Genomic DNA, 22,578 nt, shown 5'->3' with positions numbered 1-22,578 from the left:
ATTTAAGACTAAATTAAAAAATATTAAAACGGGGACCTGCCACGCTGCCTGTGTTAGGAAACCAAGACTTCATGTCACACAGAGACCTTCCAGAAACAGGGTTAAGGTTAAGAAGCAGCTCCGTGATGCTGTCTGCTAATAATCTACCCTGCCAGTTTCCCAGAAAGAGCAAAAGTACACAAACCCCCTTTTGCGTAAAAAAGAATGTACGTAAGTGGAAGTGGCCTGGATAATGTCTGCTGTTAAAAATTACAACAAAAACAGGATAAGGCATACTTTAAATCAAATAATAAAGGTCAATGGAGCCTCATACATAGCTGCAGCACCCTGGAGTTTTGTATATTTTAATGTCTTTGAATGCAGGGTTTATGACTTGAGGGTTTATGACGTGATTCATTTATCACCCACAGTAATTGTTATATGAGGTGGAGGCATCACTTATTAACAGGCTGGATTGTAAAGAAAACAGAAACATGTCATGGGTTGTTGCACGGCAGGACAACAACACTGCAATGCAGAACTCAAAGAGGTCTTGTCTTTTAAATTATTCAAGTTCAGATTTAGAAGTCTTTACAACTGTTAATTTAACGTTATGACAGTATTGATTTTGTTCAAAATGCATCAAAACCAAACTTTCAGTTTCCCAAAAATGGAAATCCTCAATTTAATCCCATGCTGTGCCTGATAAAATCAGCTGTTTGGGTATTTCTAAACATCAGGAGCCCTCTCGGATCAAATATTTATCTGCTGTTTGTATCTGTGGATGCATGACATCGATCAAACCAACGAAATCTAACTCAAAAATGTTGTGAAGTCTCATTTATGACACGAAGTCGGCAGCCATGTTGCAGACAAACTCATATTATAGGCCTCATCTGCAAGTTGTGTGTATGGAGCAACAGTGGCCATTTAAAATGCAACTACCCTGAGTCGAAACACACACACACACACGGCCTCTGTATTTACTGAAAACGGATGAGTCAAACTGGCGTTAAGCCCCTTGAGCTGTGTGTGACACATAGCCCCTAGTGAAGACGTCCTGTGCTCCAACCCCAAATAAAGACATAGGCCGGCGCATTGTTGTCATCAGCTCCCCTGCTGGTGTCAGGGCAGGGAAGATAAAGCGTTTTTCTCCAGCTAGTGTTTAGGAAAGCCTTCCAGTGGACAGAGTCCTGGGAAATGTTTGTATGATGTTGTCGTGCTGTATTATGATCATGGACCGAGCTTCGGAAAGTGTATTTGTCTTACCTCATCTTGCATCAATTCAGGGAGACGGGAATGTGCACACAATCAGGATTTCAAGCTGCTTTAAATCTGTGTTATCTCCCTGTAAATCTCTACATGTGTTTATGAGACAACGCAGGCTGGATTTATTTTTATATTTCAGGGACAGAATGTCAGCTGCTGATGGGACTTTTGTGCTGACATTCAAGCATTTGGGGAGTTTTAAGAATTTGATGACATGAGAAACAGCTGATTGTGATATTAAAGTTGTTGAAGATGCAGATAAGATTAAAAGGCTGATTCTGAACTCATCAGTTTGGTCCAGAGTGAGATATATATTACTATCAATATAATATCTCTGACTACTTGATTGTTATGAAGTGGTAAAGAGATGGAAGGTTCTTAGAAGTCCGATGATGTCCTAACTTTTCCTTTTGCATTTTTCTATTCCTGCTCAGGTTTTCAATTCTCCAAATATGATAACTTTGATAACTGAATGAAAAGTAAACAGAGAAGTGGAGTGAGAGTGGTGCTCACACTCTGTGGAGGTCAGTTTTTTTCATGTAAGTTAATGGAGTTCTCTTCCCTCCAAAACCAATTTCACCAATTAAAACTCTCGAGATCTGGTTTGTGGACTTGTGGAAGTTTTTTGTTTGTTTTTTTCGCTCTCTCTCTCTCATGGAGTTTTTTTTTTTAATTTCTACAAACTGAATGGGGGGAAAAAAAGCTTTTTGCCTGTATTTTTTTCTGCTTTTGTCCCTTTTAGGTCATTCAGCCACATTTAGCTTTTTCTTTTCTTTCTTTTTTAAATATTCAAATACCTCATAATAACCCTCCTGCATACGCCATTCAACACATTCACCTCAATTCAACTCGATTTCAACCATCATCAGTCATTTTCAAAGCACCTTTTTCCTTTTAATTCACTTTTAAAAATTATATATTTGTCGGCTCTTTTAACAATCTGTGGTACTCATGGAGCTGTAAACCTTCAATGACGCTCAACAACACACATCTATTACCATTATTATTATTATTATCATCATCTGTTCTTTCAGATCACGTGTCACCCAATGACTTTTCCTCGCACGGCGGATGAAAGACCAGATGTTGAGACGGTCTCTGAGAAAATCCTTCATCCGCCACAAAAACAAATAAACACCTCAGCAAGTGCAACCAAAGACAAAGAGAGGAGATCTCTATGATGGATTAACATACATTACATTTTCAGGTAGGCACAAAGTCAGAGAAATAAGCCTTCACATTTTATACGACCAGTTCTGACCATCCATTCTGAAATAAGAGTTTCACTCATTAAGGCGTACCTCATGGTGTTTTAAGACCTTATTAAATGTGTACGAGCTGTAGCTGAAATAGCTCAATACTGGAACGACAAGGGGAACCACAGCCATAGTTGCAGATGGTAGTTTGTCGTGTCATATCACGGTTGTTGGCTTTCTACAAAATAAAACTAAAATTGATCACCAAGCCCGCCTTCCTTTCTGCCCCTTTTCACATTATTTTTTTTCCCCTCCAGTTTCAACAGCAACAAGAAAATCCACATTTGCATGATTAATAAGTTACATTTTTTTTTTTATACATACACACGTACAGAGGGGGAGCTTGGAAGTTGCTTGGCACATTCTCATGCTTGACCAACCTCCTACAATCTAAATAACTATACAAGACACAGTAAAACAGGTCTTCTCACACTTCTCATCGTCTCCCTGTCCAGATACAAGGCTTCAGCGTGTACAGGAGATGAGACGGATGAGACAACCCTCGTCTGCATGATCACCCTGCACAGGGAGGACATACACAACCCGATGCACTAAATAACATGGAACAGTTCGGCTGTACATACAGTATCTTCACATACTGATAAAGTTTTAGATTCATAATTTAATCTGTATATACTGTATCTTAATATGCTGGTACCAGGTATTCACAGTGACTCTAAAATAAAATTACAAGAGGAAGTTTGTACAAGAAATAAGAGAGTCCGAGTGACTGGCGAAAGTTTGGCATCCTTTTTTCCGTCGGAGTTCAGAGTTCGTGGTCATGGGGGTGGGGGTGGGGTTAGTCTGTGGTTGAGTCAGTTCTGTTTGGGAGTGTTTCAGGAGAGCTGCCTGGGATTTTTCGTTGGCACTGAGGAGAAGCAGTCCAACTCCTCTGAACACACAGTCATAGAACGGCGCCGTCAGCCGTGAACAAAAAAAAAGGTGAGGTAAGGTGGCGTCAGGGGGGAGAGGGGGGGGGGAACTTATCCACCTTTTTTATGTTGAACAAGACATAACCCGGGCAGGCTAAATAAAATACAGTGTGGGCCCTGTCCAGTGCTGATTTCACAATTTTAAAAAAAAGAAAAGAAAAAGTGCAAGAATGACACAGAAACACACACAAACACACATCAGGTTGTAAGATTTCACCTACTGTCCTCACCGCTATACCACTCATAAGCATTACTTCACTATTACCCCAAAAATAGTCACTGTAGACGTCCGCCAAACACTAAAAACATATTTCAATACAATATTCTGTATTCCACTATTAGTCCAAGGTGTTTTTGTCCAGACATGTAAAGCTATTTTTGCGAGTTGAAAAGAAAAGCTGCCGTTTGGCATGTTGTGGTTCAGGCCAGCAGGAGATCTTCTACAGTATGGCTGCTACAATAGTGAGGTTAGAGGACAGCTACAGGCGTTAGCGGAAGGAATCTGAAGCAGCTAGTTCCTGCCTGTGTCTTCGGGAGAGGTATCAACCTTTTTCGGTATTCACTCAACACTGTTTTCATACACACTTCCACGTGGGAGAAAAACATGCCCAGTTATTTGTTTTCCAGTTTACATCCCTTTCATTTATGTTTTTTTTGTTATGTGTCTCGCCTTAAAAACTCTTTAATACAGTACTACTAAGAAGTGGAGAGGGCAGGAGTGGTGGCGTCCTTACGAAACTGACCTAACATCAGTTAGCATCATTACATCTTTTGGAGTAAAAGGCTGCCTACAGCCTCGCCGCTGTCATGCTCCCTTTTTTTCTCTTTTTGTGTTTCTATACGAGGCTTTCCACACAGGCAGCGCCAGGCAGAACCACACTGCAACTACACGTCTGGCAGAGAGAGGAGAGCAATACTACTGTTCACATACATTATTGGTGATATATATATAAATATATATATATACATACATACATACATATATATATGTATATATACATATATATATGTACACTTTTGGTCATTTCAGATAAGACACCACTAAACATGCTATACAGTGTCTCTCAGTCAGTCTTAATTGCCACTTTTTATGCAAGTGCTATTCAGCCCAGCTTGTCAAGTATTTGAAGCAAAGTACAGTAAGAGATGCACACGTAAAGACGCACACACACACACACACACACACATTCATACGCACACACACACACACCCACACACACACTGTATTATACACACACCAAGAGAAGCACTCCAGCATTGCACGCCAACACAGCAGCCTGAGAGCTGCTCATTGGTCAGTCTATGAGGGTCATGGGATCTTAAAAATGTCTTTTTTTTTTTTCTTTTGTATGTTGATTTGCATACTCCCTCACCAACAGGCAGGTTTCAGGACAGAGACTGTGCCAATACACAGACTGAAGAGGATCGGTGTGTGTTTGCCTTTGCAGATATGCATGAACAAATCAAGTGCACTGAGCGTACAGGGACATTGTTCGATTTGCATCTGTCTGCTGATCAGCTCATGCGTTTGTGCGCGCGGCGGCCGAGCTAGCAGGGCTTGTTGACGTTGCACAGCAGCTCGGTGACTTTGATGAGGCGGGCCACCGTGCTCTGCGACTCCTCCTGCAGCCGCTGATTGTTCTGCCTGAGGCTCTGCACCTCGGCCTGCAGCACCGCCTTGTCCTCCTTCTCCTGAAAGACATCGGCACACAACAAAACAAAAGCCGTCGCTCAGATCGCTGTGGCAGGAACGGGAGGGGAGCGACAGGTACAGCGGGTGGCGTTAAGGCAACTAGTGGGCACACATAAACACAGAGCTTGAAATAAAACAACACAAACAAGTGTCGAGAGGCACATCACACTGCAGTGAGGAAGAATACACTAAAGAGCACAGAAACAGTAAATAAGTCACTGAAAGGATCATTTATATGATATTTTCACTGTTTACAGCATTGAATAAAATCAGTGTTGGGGAGAAGAAATTCTGAGATTCTGAGAATGAAGTCCTATTTTTACGAGAAGCAATATGTAATTTACTTTAGTATAAGTCTCACAAATAACATAAGACTTAATATTTTGGCACGTCAGCACCACTTTTAGGTATTTTAGGTATTATATGCATCAGGACTTTGAAAAGCTTGTGTAAAAAGAAACACACGAACTTGGAGCAAATGGAAATTAGCAGTGGTCGACTGTGAGTTTTCCGTTTCTTACATCTGCATGATATTCAAAGGGAATTTACGATGAGATTGGTTCATGATTTTGAATCCAGGAGTGAAACTGTGGCACGAGTTCTACTTGCTGCTTGTTTGCTAGGGAATGTTTCTTTTTCTTTATTCTGGTAATATTATGACTTTATTCTCAAAATCCCAGGAAATGTTTTCTTCAACATGGCCCGAATACTCTGTGGTATAAATTAGTAACTCATCACTTACAATTGTTACAGGGATGCAACTAAGAATAGGGAATAAGAATTTCTAAGCAAAGTCTGAAGGGGATGTCTTCAAATCTGTTCAATTAAGTGATGATATTCAGTTTATAATTATATAAAACAGAGCAAAGCAGCAAACCAGCACATTTAAGAGGACAAAAAAGTAAACATATATCATAATTTAACAGAAAGTTATCAGAATTGTTTTTGTTATTGATTCATTTTGTGTCACTAAGCTCATGAATCATGAAATGATTGATTTGACAAAGATACATTAGATTCATCAAAAATGAAAATAGGTTTCAGTTCTAATCAAGAACTTAAAAATAGAAAAATATCCATGTGATTAGGATGAATAATACTCGTACATACAGAGACATACACAGTATTGAAAGAAATTCACAACACAATGTCCATTTGTCTGTCATTGACTGAGCAGCTTCATCCACTGAAGAAGACCATGAGCTGTGGTTCAGTGGACTTTGTCACGTCCAGTATTGTTTTACATGAAAATTAAGATTTACGTTTAGTTGTGCAGAAATATAATAGCTTGTTATTATTTTATTTTTTTAAGTATGATATCTGAATATTCCAAAAATTCTAAAATACTCAGAAGACTTTTGAGTGTCTGTTTGTTTGTGTGTATCTCTAGAGTGTATCAGCTGTGATTGAAAATAGTTGTATGAATGAGACGATTTGTACAAGTAAAAAAAAAAGGGCTGATCAGAAACTCCAATTCCTCTCCCTCCAGTAACAGGAGCTGATCCATTTAAATCCTTGTTCCTACCTGCTGACTTTTCCTGTGCAGCTCGCTGAAAATACAGCTAGAGAGAAAAACAGTCATGAAAGTCAAAGCACCTTTTGCAGGTCATCCTGCAGCTTCTTCAGCATGGCCTCCAGCTGGGACACCTTCTCCTCTAGGTGGCCTGGAGAGTCACTGCAACAAAGAGACGCAGTGACACTTCGTCAAAAGCAATCGCAGCACTTTGAGGTTTGTAATTGGAAAATGTATAAATAGAAACCAAGGTGTCGACATGGTTTTGTTTGAGAGACGGATGTCTTCACTGGTACCTGCTCATTTTATAGAAAGATTTTTTTTTGTTTTTTTTTTATATAAATAATCTAATCTAACTTTTATCTAATACAGAGTGAACTTTTTGATTTGCCTGATTGGCATTAGAGCCGCTCCCACGCCCTCATGGTCCCCACTGCCTTTAACGTAACCTGTAATACTCCGAGATCCATTTACAATTACTGCTACGGCCGCCAATCAGACCTATTCTGAGTATAGTCCTCCCAGGATGCATTTCGTCTGATTGCAGTTACACATCATGATTAGACCCTTCAGAGCAAAGCGCCGGCACTCTCCTGGTGATGTGAGAATCATGATAATAATGCTTTTAGAGGAAAGAACACAGCGTTGATGTTAAATGATTTGGACCAAGTGGTGTATTTTTAAATTTGATGATGTGCTTTTTGTTATCTCAGCATTTAAAGAGATTTGACGGCAGAAATTCCCTGAAAGATGCCGTCAGTTTGCCTCTGTTTGCTTTTATTTTGCCTTTAAATATTTTACTCAATTAGTATTTACTGAAAAATAGAAAATAAGAAAACTAAATATTAAGATTTTGGGCAACAATTGGTAATAGTTAATGCAATTTGCAAGGTCAGGGTCAGGGTGAGAAAATGGTGCAGTATATGGAGTGTACTGTTCTATGTTCTTTTCAAGCATTTGCCTCATCACACTTTAGGATAACACTACTGTGGATTTAACGTGTTCAGAAACAGCATGAAAGAGGAAAAGAAGGATCTGGGAAAAGAATAAAAGAAGAATAGAATGGATTAGGGTGGGAGTTCTACAGAAAGATGACAATGAGGGTGAGTCAGACACGTAAGTGCATCCGTGTGAGTGTGTGAGTGTCTGAATCAGAGCTCTGTTCGTAGGGGAGAGAATTGACTCAAACAGTTGGATGAAGCCAATAAAGTCTGAATAATAAAAAGAGAGAGAATAAAGGAGAAGAGGACAAATCGAGCTGAGAAACATGTGCAGGGATTCAGATAAAGAAAACAGAGAGACTAACAGCAGAGACATTGAACTGTCTCACTCTGACTGTACTGTGGAGCAACCCACCTCTCCTTTGAGTCTCTCCGCTTGCCATCAGTCTGGTCAGCTCCTGCTTGTGACGGGTCTCCAGCTTTGCGGTCTGTGATTTTAACAAGAATGTTATATACATTATTGCCACTTAAAACAGCAGAGCATAAAACACTCAAAAGTAAAGGGGAGGGTAAAAAGATGGGGGATGTTCACTTTCTCTCTGATTTTAGGATAATTTTAGAATCGGGCTGCAGCCATGAGAGCTTTAGTGAGGTCAGTCACTGTCGTTGAGTGATAATTCACGATAATTCACAAACTTCAGTACTTTTAAAATAACACTGAAAATAGGGCTCAAAACAAATAAGACATTTGATCATTGACCTTTGGAACTGTTTTATAACATGGAGACTGTTTGTAAGTGATGTACTTTTGTTGTATTGTACTGTGTGGCGCATGACCCCTGTTAACTAAACAAAAAAATTCAACTCAACTTTACTAAGGCCTGACTCACACTTGTCTTTCTTATTCATCCCAAACCGGGAAAACCATTATTTTCATCTTCGTGTTTTCATTTCATGTTGAATCAGGTAAGAGCCTTTGACACAAAAAACGCTGCCGCAGTCCACACAGTGTAGCACACGACTGCCTAATATATTCGGAATAACTGTTCATCTAGAATGAAATTGCATACTTACATACTTTTGGTCATATATATATATATAAATATATATATACAGTCATACATATACAAATGTTCGAATCTGTCTAACTAGAAATTTTAGATTTTGAAACAGACGTCAGGATGAGATAAACACAAGGTATCTGGCAATCAAATCCAGGTTTCTCTTGATGTTGTGACTGTGTTGACCATATAGAAATCGTGTTGTATTATTTTACATCAATATATAAACCGTATGGTAATCCTCACCCTCTCGTGACAAAGCCTCCAGGATGCTGCGGCAGGCTGTGGCCAGGTTAGCGATGGACTGCCACTCCTCCTCCGTTGAATCTGTCGTCTCTGAGAGAACTGAGAGAAAGAGGCCATATCATAACTCAGTGTGGTGAAGGAGTCAAATGTAGCTGCGTTCATTCAGGAGAACAGTGACATTTTAGTCAGTGTAAGAGCACAGATTCACTTTGGTTCTTCAGTAACAAAGAGTCACCACTGGGGGGTGCTGCTGTGTTAAATGAGAATACAGGGACAAGGAGGAAATGCCAGGATTTATATATATATATATATAATGCACTTGCAGGTTTCTATGGAAACAGTTACTTACTAAGGTTGTAAGATGTTTCTGACATTAGTTAACATGAAATTTACTGCAGGAACAAAACTTTAAAAAATGAAGATAAAAGTCACCATACAGGAAATTCAGCTTAGTATCAGAATGTTTTGGTAAATTATCAGATGCAATCTTAATAAAAAAAGAACATATTCAAGAATCTACAATTGTTCCTTTTTAAGATCTATTAAGTCCTCGAATCTTATTATTCAGTTATAAAAATAACCTGCAGGCCTCCTGTGAAAGAACGTAATGTGAAACAATCAGAGGCCTCAGCGTCCTCCCCCACAGAAATCTAAAAGGATCTGAAGAGAGGATGAGTGTGTGATGATGAGTGTGCTCTTATGGCTGTTAAATGATGAGTCTCATAGTCTCTGCAGAGGCAGAGCAGATGGCGGAAGAGGGGTTCCTTGATTTGGGGCTGCCTAAAAACTCCACCCCCCCACTACCCATCTGTCCCCCTTTTATCCCAGCCCTGGCAGGGGGTGGCAGCGGAGCAGGGGTGATATTAGATTAGCGGAAGAGGGGGCAGCGGGGATGAAAGAGGAGGGACAAAGGGGGGATGCAGTGGGGAGAGGAGGGAGGACAATGAGGAGAGGGATTTAAGGCAGGAGGAAATTAGGGAAAAAAGGAATCTGAGGCTGAAACGTGCATGTTTGTTCCATTTCGGCATCATTCAAGCCGTACGGAGCATTGTTCTGAACCCAGGATCAGATTCATAGTTTATTTCTCATCTCATGCTGCTAATATTCCTTATGTTAAAGAATACAACGCAATAAATATGTAGAGTGATTGATGATACTGACAAATTAATAAAATGTCTGTATCCATCCATCCAGCCATTATCTGTACAGCTTATCCTGCGGGCCGCGACATTGGGCGAGAGGTGGGGTACACCTCGAAAAGGTCGCCAGCGAATCACAAGGCCAAAGTCAATTTAGAGCCTCCAATCAACGCTAACCCCAATCTGCATGTTTTTAGACTGTAGCAGGAAGCTGGAGTACTTGGAGAAACCCCACACAGGCACAGGGAGAACATGCAAATCAGCACTGCCCAAATAAAACTTGGTGGTCATTCAATAATCTATAGGCAGAGGGAAGTACTCACTCTTGGTGATGGAGTTATGAAGACTCAGGGCTCGTGAATTTCGTTCGGCTCGGTCTACACACGACAACCGGGAAGATGAGAGAGAGGAGTCGCTCGCCGATGCCCTGTCGTCGCCAAACTCAGCCGCCATGAACTGAAGACAAGATAAAGACAGAGATAAAGGGGAAACGACACAGTCAGCGAGGAGCTGGCGCGTTGTGGGGGTAGAAACCGCTCAGATGTCATGTCGTCTTAGTCTGTCACCTGTTCGTCCTCCAGGGGAACCTTGGGCTTGATGGCCAGGATCAGATCAGGCGTGTCGTCTCTCAGCTTGCCGAGGTTTTCGTAGATGTGGCATTCCGGCTTGAGCTCCACGTTGTCGTACACGTGCCTGTCCGCCAAGGAGGAAAGGGAGAGTTATGGTAAAACACAAAGTAAATCTGTGGCTGATAGCTTGTGAGATTCATATTTTAATCCAATCCAGAGGTCAAAACAGAAACAGGAGCACCGAGAAAAGTAATCTACAGATTCTGGCTTGATTGACATTTGTTATCCTGCACTCAGAAAATGATCTATCAAAAATATCATATCTGATGCAGCTCAGTCAAATGACTCAGTTCTACTTTGATGAAAAGTCAAATTCATTTAAGTTTGATATTATCCTCATGAATATTCCCTTTATGCACAATGTTCTCTTCAAGCTGATGTGACTTGTTGGAGTGAAACCAATCAGTGTGTTGAAAATAATTCACAGGCAGGAACATAATGTATATGTGGTGCTGCTATCACACAGGTTTATTACATTCTTGTGACCCTAGAAAAATGAGAGAATAGTGATATTTTATTTCCCCCAGTGCAGATATTATGGAAACAAAGGGAAACAAATGTGCATTCCTGTGAGCAGGAGTTAGAGAGGGTTGTCTACTAAAAACCAGAAGGTCGGTGGTTTGATCACCGCCTCCTCAATTCTGCTTTCTGAAGTGTCCTTGGGCAAGATACTGAAGTGTATAGATGGTGTATGATAGTACAAGTGCTGCATATAGAAGCTCTGTATGAATGAATGGGTAAATGTGACTTGTAATGTCACACTTTGTGTGAGCGATAAAACTAGAAAAGCTCTGTGTAAATAAATAGAGTCAATTTACTTTTCTTGTTTTCAGTCATTATTGCCCCAAAAAAACATTAAAAAAAAAAAAAAATTATCATTGAAGAATAAAAAGATCTATGCTCAAGTAAAGTACATTAAAAAAAGTAAAATCTTTACTAAAATGAAAGTTTATTATGAATCATAATTTAAATACCACTGCATTAAGGAAACAGTCTAGTGACACAGTCCTTTCTCTGTGACTCGGAAATTACGCAGTGATGTAATTGTGATGAATCAGCTTCAGTTTGAGGATTTCAGCCATGTTGGATGAGGTCATAGTCGACTCATCTGCAGTTGTGTCTAGATCGGTTGTTGCATTTAGCAAAGCAAATTTCCTGTTGTTTTTATAGCGTGAAACCCTCTTGTTCTCTAAAACACCTTGTAACTCTCACATGACAGGTTGAACTAACAGCAGTATCCACTTTAACACTCACCCATCACAGGTGTCCCTGAAGGATGGCTGCCTCTCCAAAGAGAAGCTGCGCGGGAGCTTCGAGGCGCTGCCCTCCTGGCTCTGATTGGCCGGTTGGTCCTGCAGCGATGTGGCCCGTAACAAGGGCAAGCTGGGCGGCATGAGGAACGAGTCGAGACTTCTCTCGCTCTGCCCTTCATCACACGGCATCTCTTCGACCTCTTCGGCCTCCTGGGCCTCCTCGGCCGCCAGCTGCACCTCCATTGCGTCTGTCTCGTTGACCACATCCGCCTTGAGGTCGTCCTCCTCGCCTCCTCCTCCTCCTCGTCCTCCTCCTCGTCCTCCTCCTCGTCTTCCCTCTCATCCAGCACCCAAGCCTCTCCCGACTGATCCTCGCCAGGCTTGCACTCCGCATCCTTGATGGCTTTCTGGTACAACTCAGAGAAACTTCTGCAAAACATAAAACAACAACATACTCAGTGAGAAAAAAAAACTGTCACACCTCTGTTTTTTCCGTCCAGCTCCTCATTTCATGGTCATACATTATTTGAGAAGTCAAAAAGAAAGATAAAATGTCTAAGATTCTATTATACTGCTTTGAATTCACTTATCACAAATGATGACGTCTTTGTTGTCACAGAATAAGCATTTCAGGCCTGAAATATAAATAAACCTGGGGTTCTCTGAGGATACTTCTGCTGCCAGCTTTCAAACGTTTCTTCTTTTAACTGAGTTCAGTTAAATATTGGTTTTATTTACATTATTTTAACATTCCATCTGTGTGACAGCTGAAAGGAGAGCGTGCTGGTAACAGTGGGACAGCCTGTGCCAGTGTGATTAAACGTCGTTAGAGGGATTGATTGGTTGTTAGCCAGCTGATTTGACACTGGCTGCCGACTGCCATCAACAGCAGAATGAACTGTGACCCCTCAGTGGCACCTCTGTTGTTTTTCTCAACTGATTTGTCCCATTTAATTGTTGTCAACCCCTGCGCCACCCCTCACTGGGACCACTCTTCACTTTCCGCAGCTCTATTCCCACGAGGCCCCTCTCACCATGTTTATGTTGACCCAAGCGTGCCCTTGTTAGTTTTCACCCTCCCCCCTCTCCTCCTATCTGCAGCCTCACCCACCTGCGAGGCTTGCCGTTCTCGTCCGGCGGTATGACAGTGATGTGGATCTTGTGCGCCGTGCGCAGCAGCCTCGTCCTCTCCTCGGGGCTCAGGTGAACCAGCGAGTGTCCGCATAGCCGCACCACTCGAGCCCACAGCTGCAGGCCTCCGCTCTCTGCGTAGCAGAACCGCTGCAGCTCCGTCACAAAGCCCTCCTCGTTCATCAGGAAGCCCGGCTGACCGACCCCGTCGCGCAGAGGGGTGACCTCCAGCGCCTCACAGCCCCTCGTAACCAGCTGCAGATGTGCAGAAAAGTATGGATGATTCAGAAACACATAGACAACTCACTGTATAATTTCCTATCAGGCCACAATCACCCACCTCTAGCCTCTGCACCACCTCACGTATGTCCTCCACCTGGCTCTCCATCACACTGATAGACACTGACTCCCCACGCTCATAGAATATATCCAAGCAAGGGCCCCCTTCCTTAGTCTCTGTCACGGCTTTCCATCCAATGACATCTCTGCAGGAGCAGTTAAACACCACCTTGCGTGTGCACCTCTCGATGAGCACCACCGACTCGGCCGACACCCCCAGCAGACAGGGGAGCTTGAGCTCTCCCACCTCCCCCTCATCTCTGCTGTAGACCATCACGGCCCACACCAGCGCCCCGGCACTGTGCAACTCGGCACCTTTGGCTCCCTTCAGCTTGTCCTTGCGCTTGCCACCCAGGGAGAGCAGGGGGAACTTGGTGGAGGAGTCGATGGGTGTCGTGGTCACATAGTTTTCCGCCAGGTCCTTCAGGTATTCTTGCCGCGTGCGCGTGGCCATGGAGCGGAACTTCTCGGATTTCTCTGCGCCGTTTTCAGCGTTCACTGCCTTTGCCAGGAGGAAGTCTCTGAAGGCAGCTGAGCGAGGGAATCGGGCGCCCTTGGGGAACAACGGGCCAATTAATGGGATGTCTTTCGAGCGTGTCACAGCCACCCTGAGATGGAGAAGAGAAAAAGAGGAATGAAAGGTTCTGTGGAAACCGTCAATCTACGTCTTCTTTGTGCCAGATAATGTCTCCTAAATAACAAACATATACAATGAATCTGCTGCTGTTGTTTCCCCCCTTGAGGTGCACTGCTACTCCTATGAAGATTTTTTTTTTAATCTTTCCTCGGAGTTCAGATCTTTCCATAACTTATTTTACCTCACCACTGCCTATGAAGACACATACACATGCGATGTATTCATTACCTTAAAAGATCAATAAAATGGGAGCTAAAAATGTCTATGATTAATAGGCCTGTGTATCAATAATGGCATTTTGCAGAATCCTACCTGTAGTAGGTGTTCTCCGTGCAGGGCTCATGAACCTGAACAATGATGAAGACATGTTGGAAATGGGAGCGGATGGACTTTGGAGTGAAGGGCAGAGCACCTGGCTCCTGGAAAACGATCGTCACAATGTCGTTTCCGATGTGTCGCTTCCTCAGCAACTGACGAGACAAAACCAAGACACAGGATTTTACTAAACAGAACGGCCAAAGTCACAGTAAAATATAACTAAGAGGAGAACGAGCCTTAACTCACTGGAACAGCTTGCAAGACTCAATAATCGACAAAATAAATGTTTTGGTAAATAGCAGAATTGGGTTATTCTTTAAAAAATATTTTTGGGGATGTTCAAGATTGCCAACATTATTATGATATAAATTATCAAGTTGATTATTGTTTTACCAATCACACCATTCTATTTTTTATTTTACGCTGTGTATTTGTCTGTTTTCTATGTAATATAATTGTTGGATACAATGTTGATATTTTAACTGTATATTACTTAACTGTAGGTTGTCTGAGGATAAAAAATTGATGATTGAATGTATTTTCTTATATAGACCTGGGAGGAGAGATAGCTGAGTAGCTGATGCCAGTGCAACAACAAATGGAAGTCCAAATAAACCACATAATCAAAAGCTGTTAATTGAAAACTAAAAGTTAACTTGTAAAACAAATATGGTTGAAGTCAATTAATTAAAGTTAATATTGTAACTTCAAGATCATTACGATACATTGAGAAACATTTTATAACTTGAAAAAATGCCACTTGTTTCAAATAAATAAATATATATATATATCAAAATCTAAAATCAGAATAATAATATCATTAGATGAAAACTATCAAATCCCAAAGTTTAGTTTTTATATAAACTTTGAAGCTGCATCACTATGGCAGGTCTTTGGATAGAGGGCACATGGAGAAGTGACAGTCAGCTGAAGAGGGAGGCTGCACAGTGAATCCCTTCACGGTGGGAGTGAACACTGGGGGGCAGGATTTTTATGTCATGCTTGTTGCAGAGCACAGAGGTTTTTCCTAAGGCTTTTACTAAAGCATGACACTGTGAACAAAGATCGTCAATGAAGCTTGAACCCACACTGCTGCAGAATTAAAGAACAGAGGTGAAGCATCTGAGAACAGTGGCCTCCCAAGAGTAGAACTTGGTTTTGGAGAAACACAAAGCTCAGGACGAGGAACTCTTCTGCTTCCGTTCCATTAGAGGTTTATTTTACCTGTTGTGTGTTGTTGGCTGTGTAGGGCAACATAGTGGACACATGGAACATAATCTCGTAGTCCTGGTAGCGCGTGTAGAGGGAGTGTGTTCCAGTTGAATCCGCTGCACAAGACGCACAAACGCAAAGAGACAAAGAGGTAGAGATTAAGGAAAATCAGTCAACATCTCCGGATGAAAACAAAGTGTCGCCGTCAGGGTGAAATCTGCCTCGTCCGCCGTTCTCTGCAGCTCAGTGAGGGGAAAGCAGCATGGAGATAATCAGCAGTCGCTGTGCTTATTTGCAGGCATTACTCAGATTACATGTGGCCAGATAGGAGTTATCTTAGGCTTTCAGTAGCGCACTGATGCCCTTCGGATAATGGCCCTGCGACAAGGTGAGATGCAGCCAATAGATCGGGGGCGTGTCGCGTGTTTTCAGCTCACTCTTTATGTCCAGCTGCGCTCGGTATTTCTCCCAGCACTTCAGCCGCACCCGCTCCCCGAGCAGATCCAGGAACTCCTCAAACGCCGGGCCGGAGCTCTCGTTGTTGTACATGTCTTCCTCTGAGCTCTGGCCGGCCCGACAGTACATCACCCCGACCTTTCTCTGGAAATTCAGCTGCAACCAGAGACAGAGATGAGTCAAATATGCATATTTATACCATCTTCTCCTTCTTTTCATTCCAACTACCAAGACTTTAGAAATATTGATGAATGCTCATCATTCGATAGCTCATGTTGCAGCTCAAAAGGCTAATTTATGTGGTGAAATGACACAAACCTACGCAGCACACATTAGATTACTGACCCTATCAACGGCCTTGAGCTTTTACATCAGGATTCAGGCAGCTCAATGCTTCAAATAGAGAGACACTTTATTTTGTCTATCTTGTTCATTGCTTCTCTGAACTAGTTCATCTCAAAGCTGCCACTTGATCCCGTCTGTCGTGGGTGAATTTAAGTGCTCAGCAGCCTCAGCAATAAAATCATAAAAATAAAGCCTCTATTCATGTGAAAGAAGGCAGCACTTTATGTTTTCTCTGAGAAACAACTGTATGTTAAAAGAGACGGAAATGGACAAACTCATTATTACCATATCAGAATAATTGAAATTATAATAAAATAAGATTTTGCTGTGTTAGGGCCCCAGCTTTAGAAGATTAAGTCGTAATTTTACCAGAAAAAAGTCTTTATTTAAAAAAATAAAGTTGCAATTTCAAGAGAATAAAGTCATAATTTGAGGCTGCGTGTCATTTTAGAGGAAGAATGTCAGTAGATCAGCCTGCCGACTGTGTTAAGATGAGAAATGTGGAGCATCTGGTTATTCTTTAGGTTTAAAAAATAACAAAATACTTCATCTTTTGGGTCATCAGCAAGTATCAGGACTTTGAAAAGATTGTGCAAGAAACTGTGTCTATTCCAAAGACCACACAGAGTTGTCTCTTTTGTGGATGAAGAAATGTTTGGTAGTGGTTCAAGTGTGAGGTTATCATTGGTTACATCTGAGTGATATTCAAAGACGTGGTAATCGAAGTTTGGGATCCAGTTGGAGTAGAACTCCTGCAAGCAAGGGTTCACATTGCTGCTTATTTGTTTAAGAATGTTTTTTTGTTTTTTTTTCTGTTAGATTACGACTTTATTCTTGCAATAGTTTGATTTTCTCATTAAATTCCAACTTCATTCTCGTAATATATAACTTTATCCTGTTGTAGTTACAACATAATTTAACATCATAGAAAACAACAAAGCATCAATATTGCCTGTAGACCAAAGGTTGTAGAGTTGCTGAAGCTACAGATTACTGCACATAAGCTTTTTTTTTACACTACATGACCTATTTGACATCAGTAGGTAACATCAGACAAAACCATTAGGTGTAGTCCTACATGCTGAGTGAACAGGAGGAAACTATAGAGCACAGAACGTAAGAATACACAGATCTAATGACATCCCTTTCTCACTGAAGCACACTGATCGATCACAGAGGACAGCGGATGAGAGATGTGGACTTTTTATAAACCTGTACTTGCTTTTAGACTCTGGGTTCTTAGGTGCGACATTCAAATAAATAAAAAAATGTGTTGCTATTGGACACTATAAGATGTTCGTACATGCAGAAAGTGTTCAGCATCCACAGACGTGTCCTTACTCACCCCCTGTTCGTCCAGCTTCAGCAGCGTGTCCCTGACCTTGGGCGAGTTTGAGGCCAAGCGGAGGCAGTGCAGGTTCAGCTCAGGCATGATGAACTCCAGCAGCCTCTTGGGAGACAGGCCCCTGGGGGTCGTGTGACGAGCAGCAGACGGCACAGACTCCTCCAGGATGGAACCTCGCAGCGTCTTCATCTGAGGAATTCACATTCATCACATCCCGTCAAAATCCATTTTACACACACTGAACCTGAAGGGAGCTCCGAGGCGAGAAAAGCACAGTCGTACCTCTGTGGTGCGAAAGATGATCCTGTAATTGTACTGGGCTCCACTGGATCCCTCCTTCTCCTCTCGACGGAAGCTGATGGCCACCGGGCCGAGGCGGTCGTCCATGCCGAAGAAATTCTGGTGTTCTGGGATGAAAGTGGAGTCACATAAATAAGAGTGTGAAGATTGATAATGGAAGTGCAGCAACTGGGACAGTGCTGGGGTTAAAAAAAAATACAATATGGTACTGTGTGAAATGTATTGGAGTTTTTGAAACAAAGCTAGACCCTCCAAGGAGTTTTTGATATTTTGACCAAATGTTAAACTGAGAACTAGCTGATGAAAAATATAAACATTTACAAGGGAAGGAAATAAAAATGACCTAAAATTTTTTTTATACCTTGATAAAGATTAAAAAAGAGTTAAATGTGATTTTATCAATGATTGAATAGGACCACATTGTACTTCTACTCTTTTTGAGGCTAAAATATTATTCCCTTAATTAGCTCAGGTAAACAGAATCAGCAGAATCGACACGTACCTTTCATGTAGAAATATTTGCGATAGTAATGGGCTCCCAGATCTGCATGCCCGATAAAGTAGTTGCTCTTGCCCTGCTGCTGGATGTGACTCTCTCTGGGCTCCTCCAGAACGGACACGGCATCGTTGGGGGTCCGCAGGCTTAACCAGAGTCCCCGCCGGTCCTGGGATCGACCCAGACCCACCTGCTCCTCTCCCCCCGTCTCGTTGCGAAAGTGGGGGCAGCTGAGCAGCAGCTCGTTATCATTGCCATCCCCTTCGTCCAGCAGCAGCGACTGCTCAGGGTCTTCTGCATTCCCCCCGTTGCCTCCCGCGCCCTGTGCAGGTGAGGAGGGGGTGGCCTGGGAGAGGGGCCGCAGCTGGGAGGCGGCCGAAGCCCCTGAGGTGATGTTCTTTTTCCGCCCAATGCTGTCTCTGTTGGTGGCCGCCTCGGTGAGGTCAAACAAGATGCTCTGAACATCATAGTGGGCAAAGTTCCTCACCCAGGCCCCGCCCCCAATGTTGTCATAAGGTCCGGGCTGAGGGATCTGCAGGGGCCCAGGTTTGGACTTCTTACCCAGACCCTCAGGCTTTGGTGGCTTGGCAGGTTTTGGGGAGTCCCCTGTGGTAACAGACAGACCCCGAAAGAAGCCATCAGGCTCCGGAGGGTTGCCCTGCAGGCCTAAAAGCAGGAAAGGGTCTTTGAATCTAAGGGCATTTGGACTCAGGGGCCCCTGGTCATCTGTGCTCAACTCCTGGATTTGAATCTGTCTCTCCAGTGAGGACAGGCTGCCGTATTCCCTATGTATTAGCATCCCTGAGTCGCCCTGAGCCCCCACACCCACCTTCTCACCAACCGCCCGTGCTGCTTTCCCCCCTGCTTTACCAGAGGAGTCCAGGTCCCCCAGGGTTACATCGCTGTTACTTCTCTGCATTATGTGGCCCCGGCCCACTGCCCTCAGAGTCAGGCCCACGCGGCTCGGAGTGAGGCTGTCGCCGTCAACTCCGTCGCCGTCCCTCCTGGGCGGCCACTCCACTACACCCTCTTCCCGTTTGGGGTCAAAGCTGACGGAGGCAATCGGCGGCCGGACATTCTGACGGCGAAACTTGCGGATGAAGAGGTCATCTGACTGCATGGTGCCAGGGAAACCAAACCTTCGCTCCACTTTGGCCCAGAGCCTTCTGCTCTCCCAGTTACGTTTCTGTCCTGGTCTCTATGGTGCTGGTGTTAACAAAGATGAAAACCCCTCTGAGTGAAAGCAACAGTCCTCATTCACACCACTTCAGATGGCTGAACCGTCTCGACCCCCTGGGCTCTCATAGACATCTGCGTGAGGTGCCACACTTTGAAGTCACAATGAGCGTAAACGTAAACGACTGAAGGCAATTCTCGGCTGTTTCTCGTTGCAAGGTTCCGTCCAGTTGTGCAGATGTGTGTTTTGCTGTGAATCCGGATGTGGGATGCTCCTTCCTGTGGCGTGAGGATGTAGGGATCATCACTGAAGCCAAACTCTCTGTCCACTGTGCAGAAGAGGCTCTTTGTGTATCAGCCCCTGTAACATGGCATCCGTTCCCCTGCACTCTTCAGTGCCTGCAGCTTCCCTTTTGGTTTCGTCCCCTGCCCACCTGTATAGAAGAAAAAAAAGAGAGAGATGAAACGTCTTAGTCTTTCTTATCACTCTCCAAAACCGCTATTATCTTAATCAACAGCTTTATATTCAGCCCAATAGCAGCTTGTCAGCGAGTACACAGAAAACACTGGCTTTGAAAACAAGTTTTGAAATCCAACAGTAAAGCAGCGAGCCGGTCCACTGTGTGTTTTATTGTTGAGTAATGCCTTGTACCTCTGTTTTATTTCATTATTATTCTTTCCGTTACACACTTTCCGCTCCAAAGTTTCCCTAAATAGTTCCAGACTTAAAGCTCCCCACGTCCACCCTGCACATGCTCACAATGGACAGTGTTAACACAGGGGAGGGGGCCTTCCTGGCTTACTGACCGTGTGCCAACATACGAGAGAAATAAGCGTAAACTATCTCTCAGCCTCACTCACACAAACACAGTGTAGTAGTTCAATGATGTTATGGTGTAATAACACACAGACATTATCGATAACTATCAGTATGAGGTTTTAGAGCAGTTGTTAAGACTGTTATTCATTCTTCACTGAGTCAATGAAAAGAGCCAAGAGATTTGGATCAAGAAGTTGTGTGCTTCCCCTTTTTTTTATTTTTTTTTTTTTAAGTCGCAGTACAAGTTTTCATTCTAACTTACCAGTAAAGTGGATTGTGTGTCGGGCACAGATCAACCAGTTCCTGTCATCATCTGTCCCTGATGCCCCGTCCCTGACCGAACTGAAGCCAGCCTGCTCGAGCTGGAACCTTTTGTTGCTTCAAAAAGCTACGAGAGGCTTCTTCCTGTCTATAGCTTCTTTCTTTTTTTTTCTCACACGCATCTGCTCGCTCGCGTTTGCAGCCTCGAAGAGCAGGTGCAGTTGTGCAGCGCTGCTACCAGGAAAGCCTTTCACACACATACCGTAAAAAAAAATGCTATAGAGGAAAGTGAGGAAGTCACAAGAACTGTTTGTTTTCCTTCCTCCCCTGCTCTCACACTGTCTGTTCCATCACAGTGAGAGAACACATCCATTTTTCCAAGTTGTGCACAATCAGTGGATATTTATCAGCAGTTTTGATGGCGTAAGGAGATAATGTGTGCCAAGGTTTAAACATGCACTTCTATCATAGAAGACATTCGATGACACGTGAGGCTGCCCTCTGTTACCAGGAACTGACACTGGATGAAGATTTAGTCAGTTTATCTTAAAGGGTCTTGGTAATGAATTATATCTGCTCTTTAAGAAGAGAAACAGGACGTGTACCGGGCTTTGCAACATTACATTACATTACATGTTATTGTTTCACATTGTCTATTTTCTCCTTTCACTCTGTAACAGCAGTGTAGAGCTCTAAAAAATGTATGAAATATGTAGGTAAACTATCATAATTTACCTGAAGCCCTAACTTTTCACTTTTTTTTTTTTCAAGGTCACTGTCACACAACATTTCAAATCTCAATAGAAGATGAAAAGGAGATCATTTATTGGACAGTCATTTGATTCTTCTCACGGAAGCCACACAGGTCGTCCTTGAGCTCACATTTGAGCTGAGATGTAATATTTTAGGAAAGCTAGCAGACTAAAAGAAACTCACAAAATCTTTAAACGTTTAATCCCTGTGATATTGAGGCCATAAAACCTTTACTGCAATGCATGGAATATAAGTCTGGCAGAGAAAGTGTAACCCCTCCATCTATCAATCCATTATCTATACTGCTTATCCTTTAAGGTTCGCACGGGGCTGGAGCCAATCCCAGCTGACATTGAGCGAGAGGCGGGGTTCACCTTGGACAGGTCTGACCCCAATTAACCAAAACCCAATGTGCACGTTTTGGGACAATGGGAGAAAACCTCAAACTCTGCACAGAAAGACCCGGGCTAGGCTGGGATTTGAACCAGGAACCTTCTTGCTATGAGGTGACAGTCTGGTCATGTATGACTGAACAATATGTGGAACAATGGACAAAACATTGGATAAAATAACCTGCTTTCGTGCCGGAGTGACTGTTAATCTTGATCATGTCACATGCGTTTCAAATGACCCAGGGATGCTGCAGAAGTTCAACTGGTGTATGTCGATGCTTATCTGCAATCGTGAGGCGCAGCATCATCTGCATGTTTCACAAAGCCTTCAAACAAGTGTGAGCAATCAATTTTCTCTGCTGTCTCCGAGTGGGGGTGTGGATGACTGTTTTTTTCCCCCTTTTAATTAAAAATCACAGATTGCCTTCATGTTGTTCCAACAGCAAACGGAACTTCCAGGGTCGGAGAGAAACCCTCCCGCTGTCCACCAACACAGCGAGGGTTGAGCTTGCACACTTATCAATCACTGCCTTTGTACAAATCACATGTTCCTGAGCTTCTCAAGACCCCGACCCGTGAATCAGTCGTTGTTTCCATAGTAACCGCTCCGGTGCCACCCTCTCTGGAGGAGGTATCCAGTCCACCAGTGTTTTATAACAACCCTGGTTTCCTCACTCAGGAGGAGA

The 22,578-nt window shown here is 43.0% G+C and overlaps 1 protein-coding gene across 1 annotated transcript in view; it reads right to left on the bottom strand.

Moving 5' to 3' along the window:
• Positions 1 to 2,116: 2,116 nt before the first annotated feature.
• Positions 2,117 to 22,578, bottom strand: part of zmp:0000001168 (signal-induced proliferation-associated protein 1) — a 34,160-nt gene continuing 13,698 nt past the window's right edge. The window contains 16 exon segments of the mRNA XM_035178852.2: positions 2,117 to 5,128; positions 6,726 to 6,804; positions 7,999 to 8,071; positions 8,891 to 8,989; positions 10,353 to 10,485; positions 10,596 to 10,722; positions 11,913 to 12,043; positions 12,046 to 12,340; positions 13,023 to 13,297; positions 13,383 to 13,989; positions 14,331 to 14,488; positions 15,561 to 15,664; positions 15,986 to 16,160; positions 17,695 to 17,883; positions 17,977 to 18,101; positions 18,497 to 20,100. Coding sequence (XP_035034743.2) covers positions 4,985 to 5,128; positions 6,726 to 6,804; positions 7,999 to 8,071; positions 8,891 to 8,989; positions 10,353 to 10,485; positions 10,596 to 10,722; positions 11,913 to 12,043; positions 12,046 to 12,340; positions 13,023 to 13,297; positions 13,383 to 13,989; positions 14,331 to 14,488; positions 15,561 to 15,664; positions 15,986 to 16,160; positions 17,695 to 17,883; positions 17,977 to 18,101; positions 18,497 to 19,610 — 3,828 coding nt within the window. The 5' untranslated portion in view covers positions 19,611 to 20,100 and the 3' untranslated portion in view covers positions 2,117 to 4,984.

The sequence above is a fragment of the Hippoglossus stenolepis genome, chromosome 15 (assembly GCF_022539355.2).
Source record: "Hippoglossus stenolepis isolate QCI-W04-F060 chromosome 15, HSTE1.2, whole genome shotgun sequence".
Classification (NCBI taxonomy): domain Eukaryota; kingdom Metazoa; phylum Chordata; class Actinopteri; order Pleuronectiformes; family Pleuronectidae; genus Hippoglossus; species Hippoglossus stenolepis.
The sequence above is the reverse complement of the archived record's forward strand: the minus strand, read 5'-3'. Positions and strand labels throughout refer to the sequence as shown.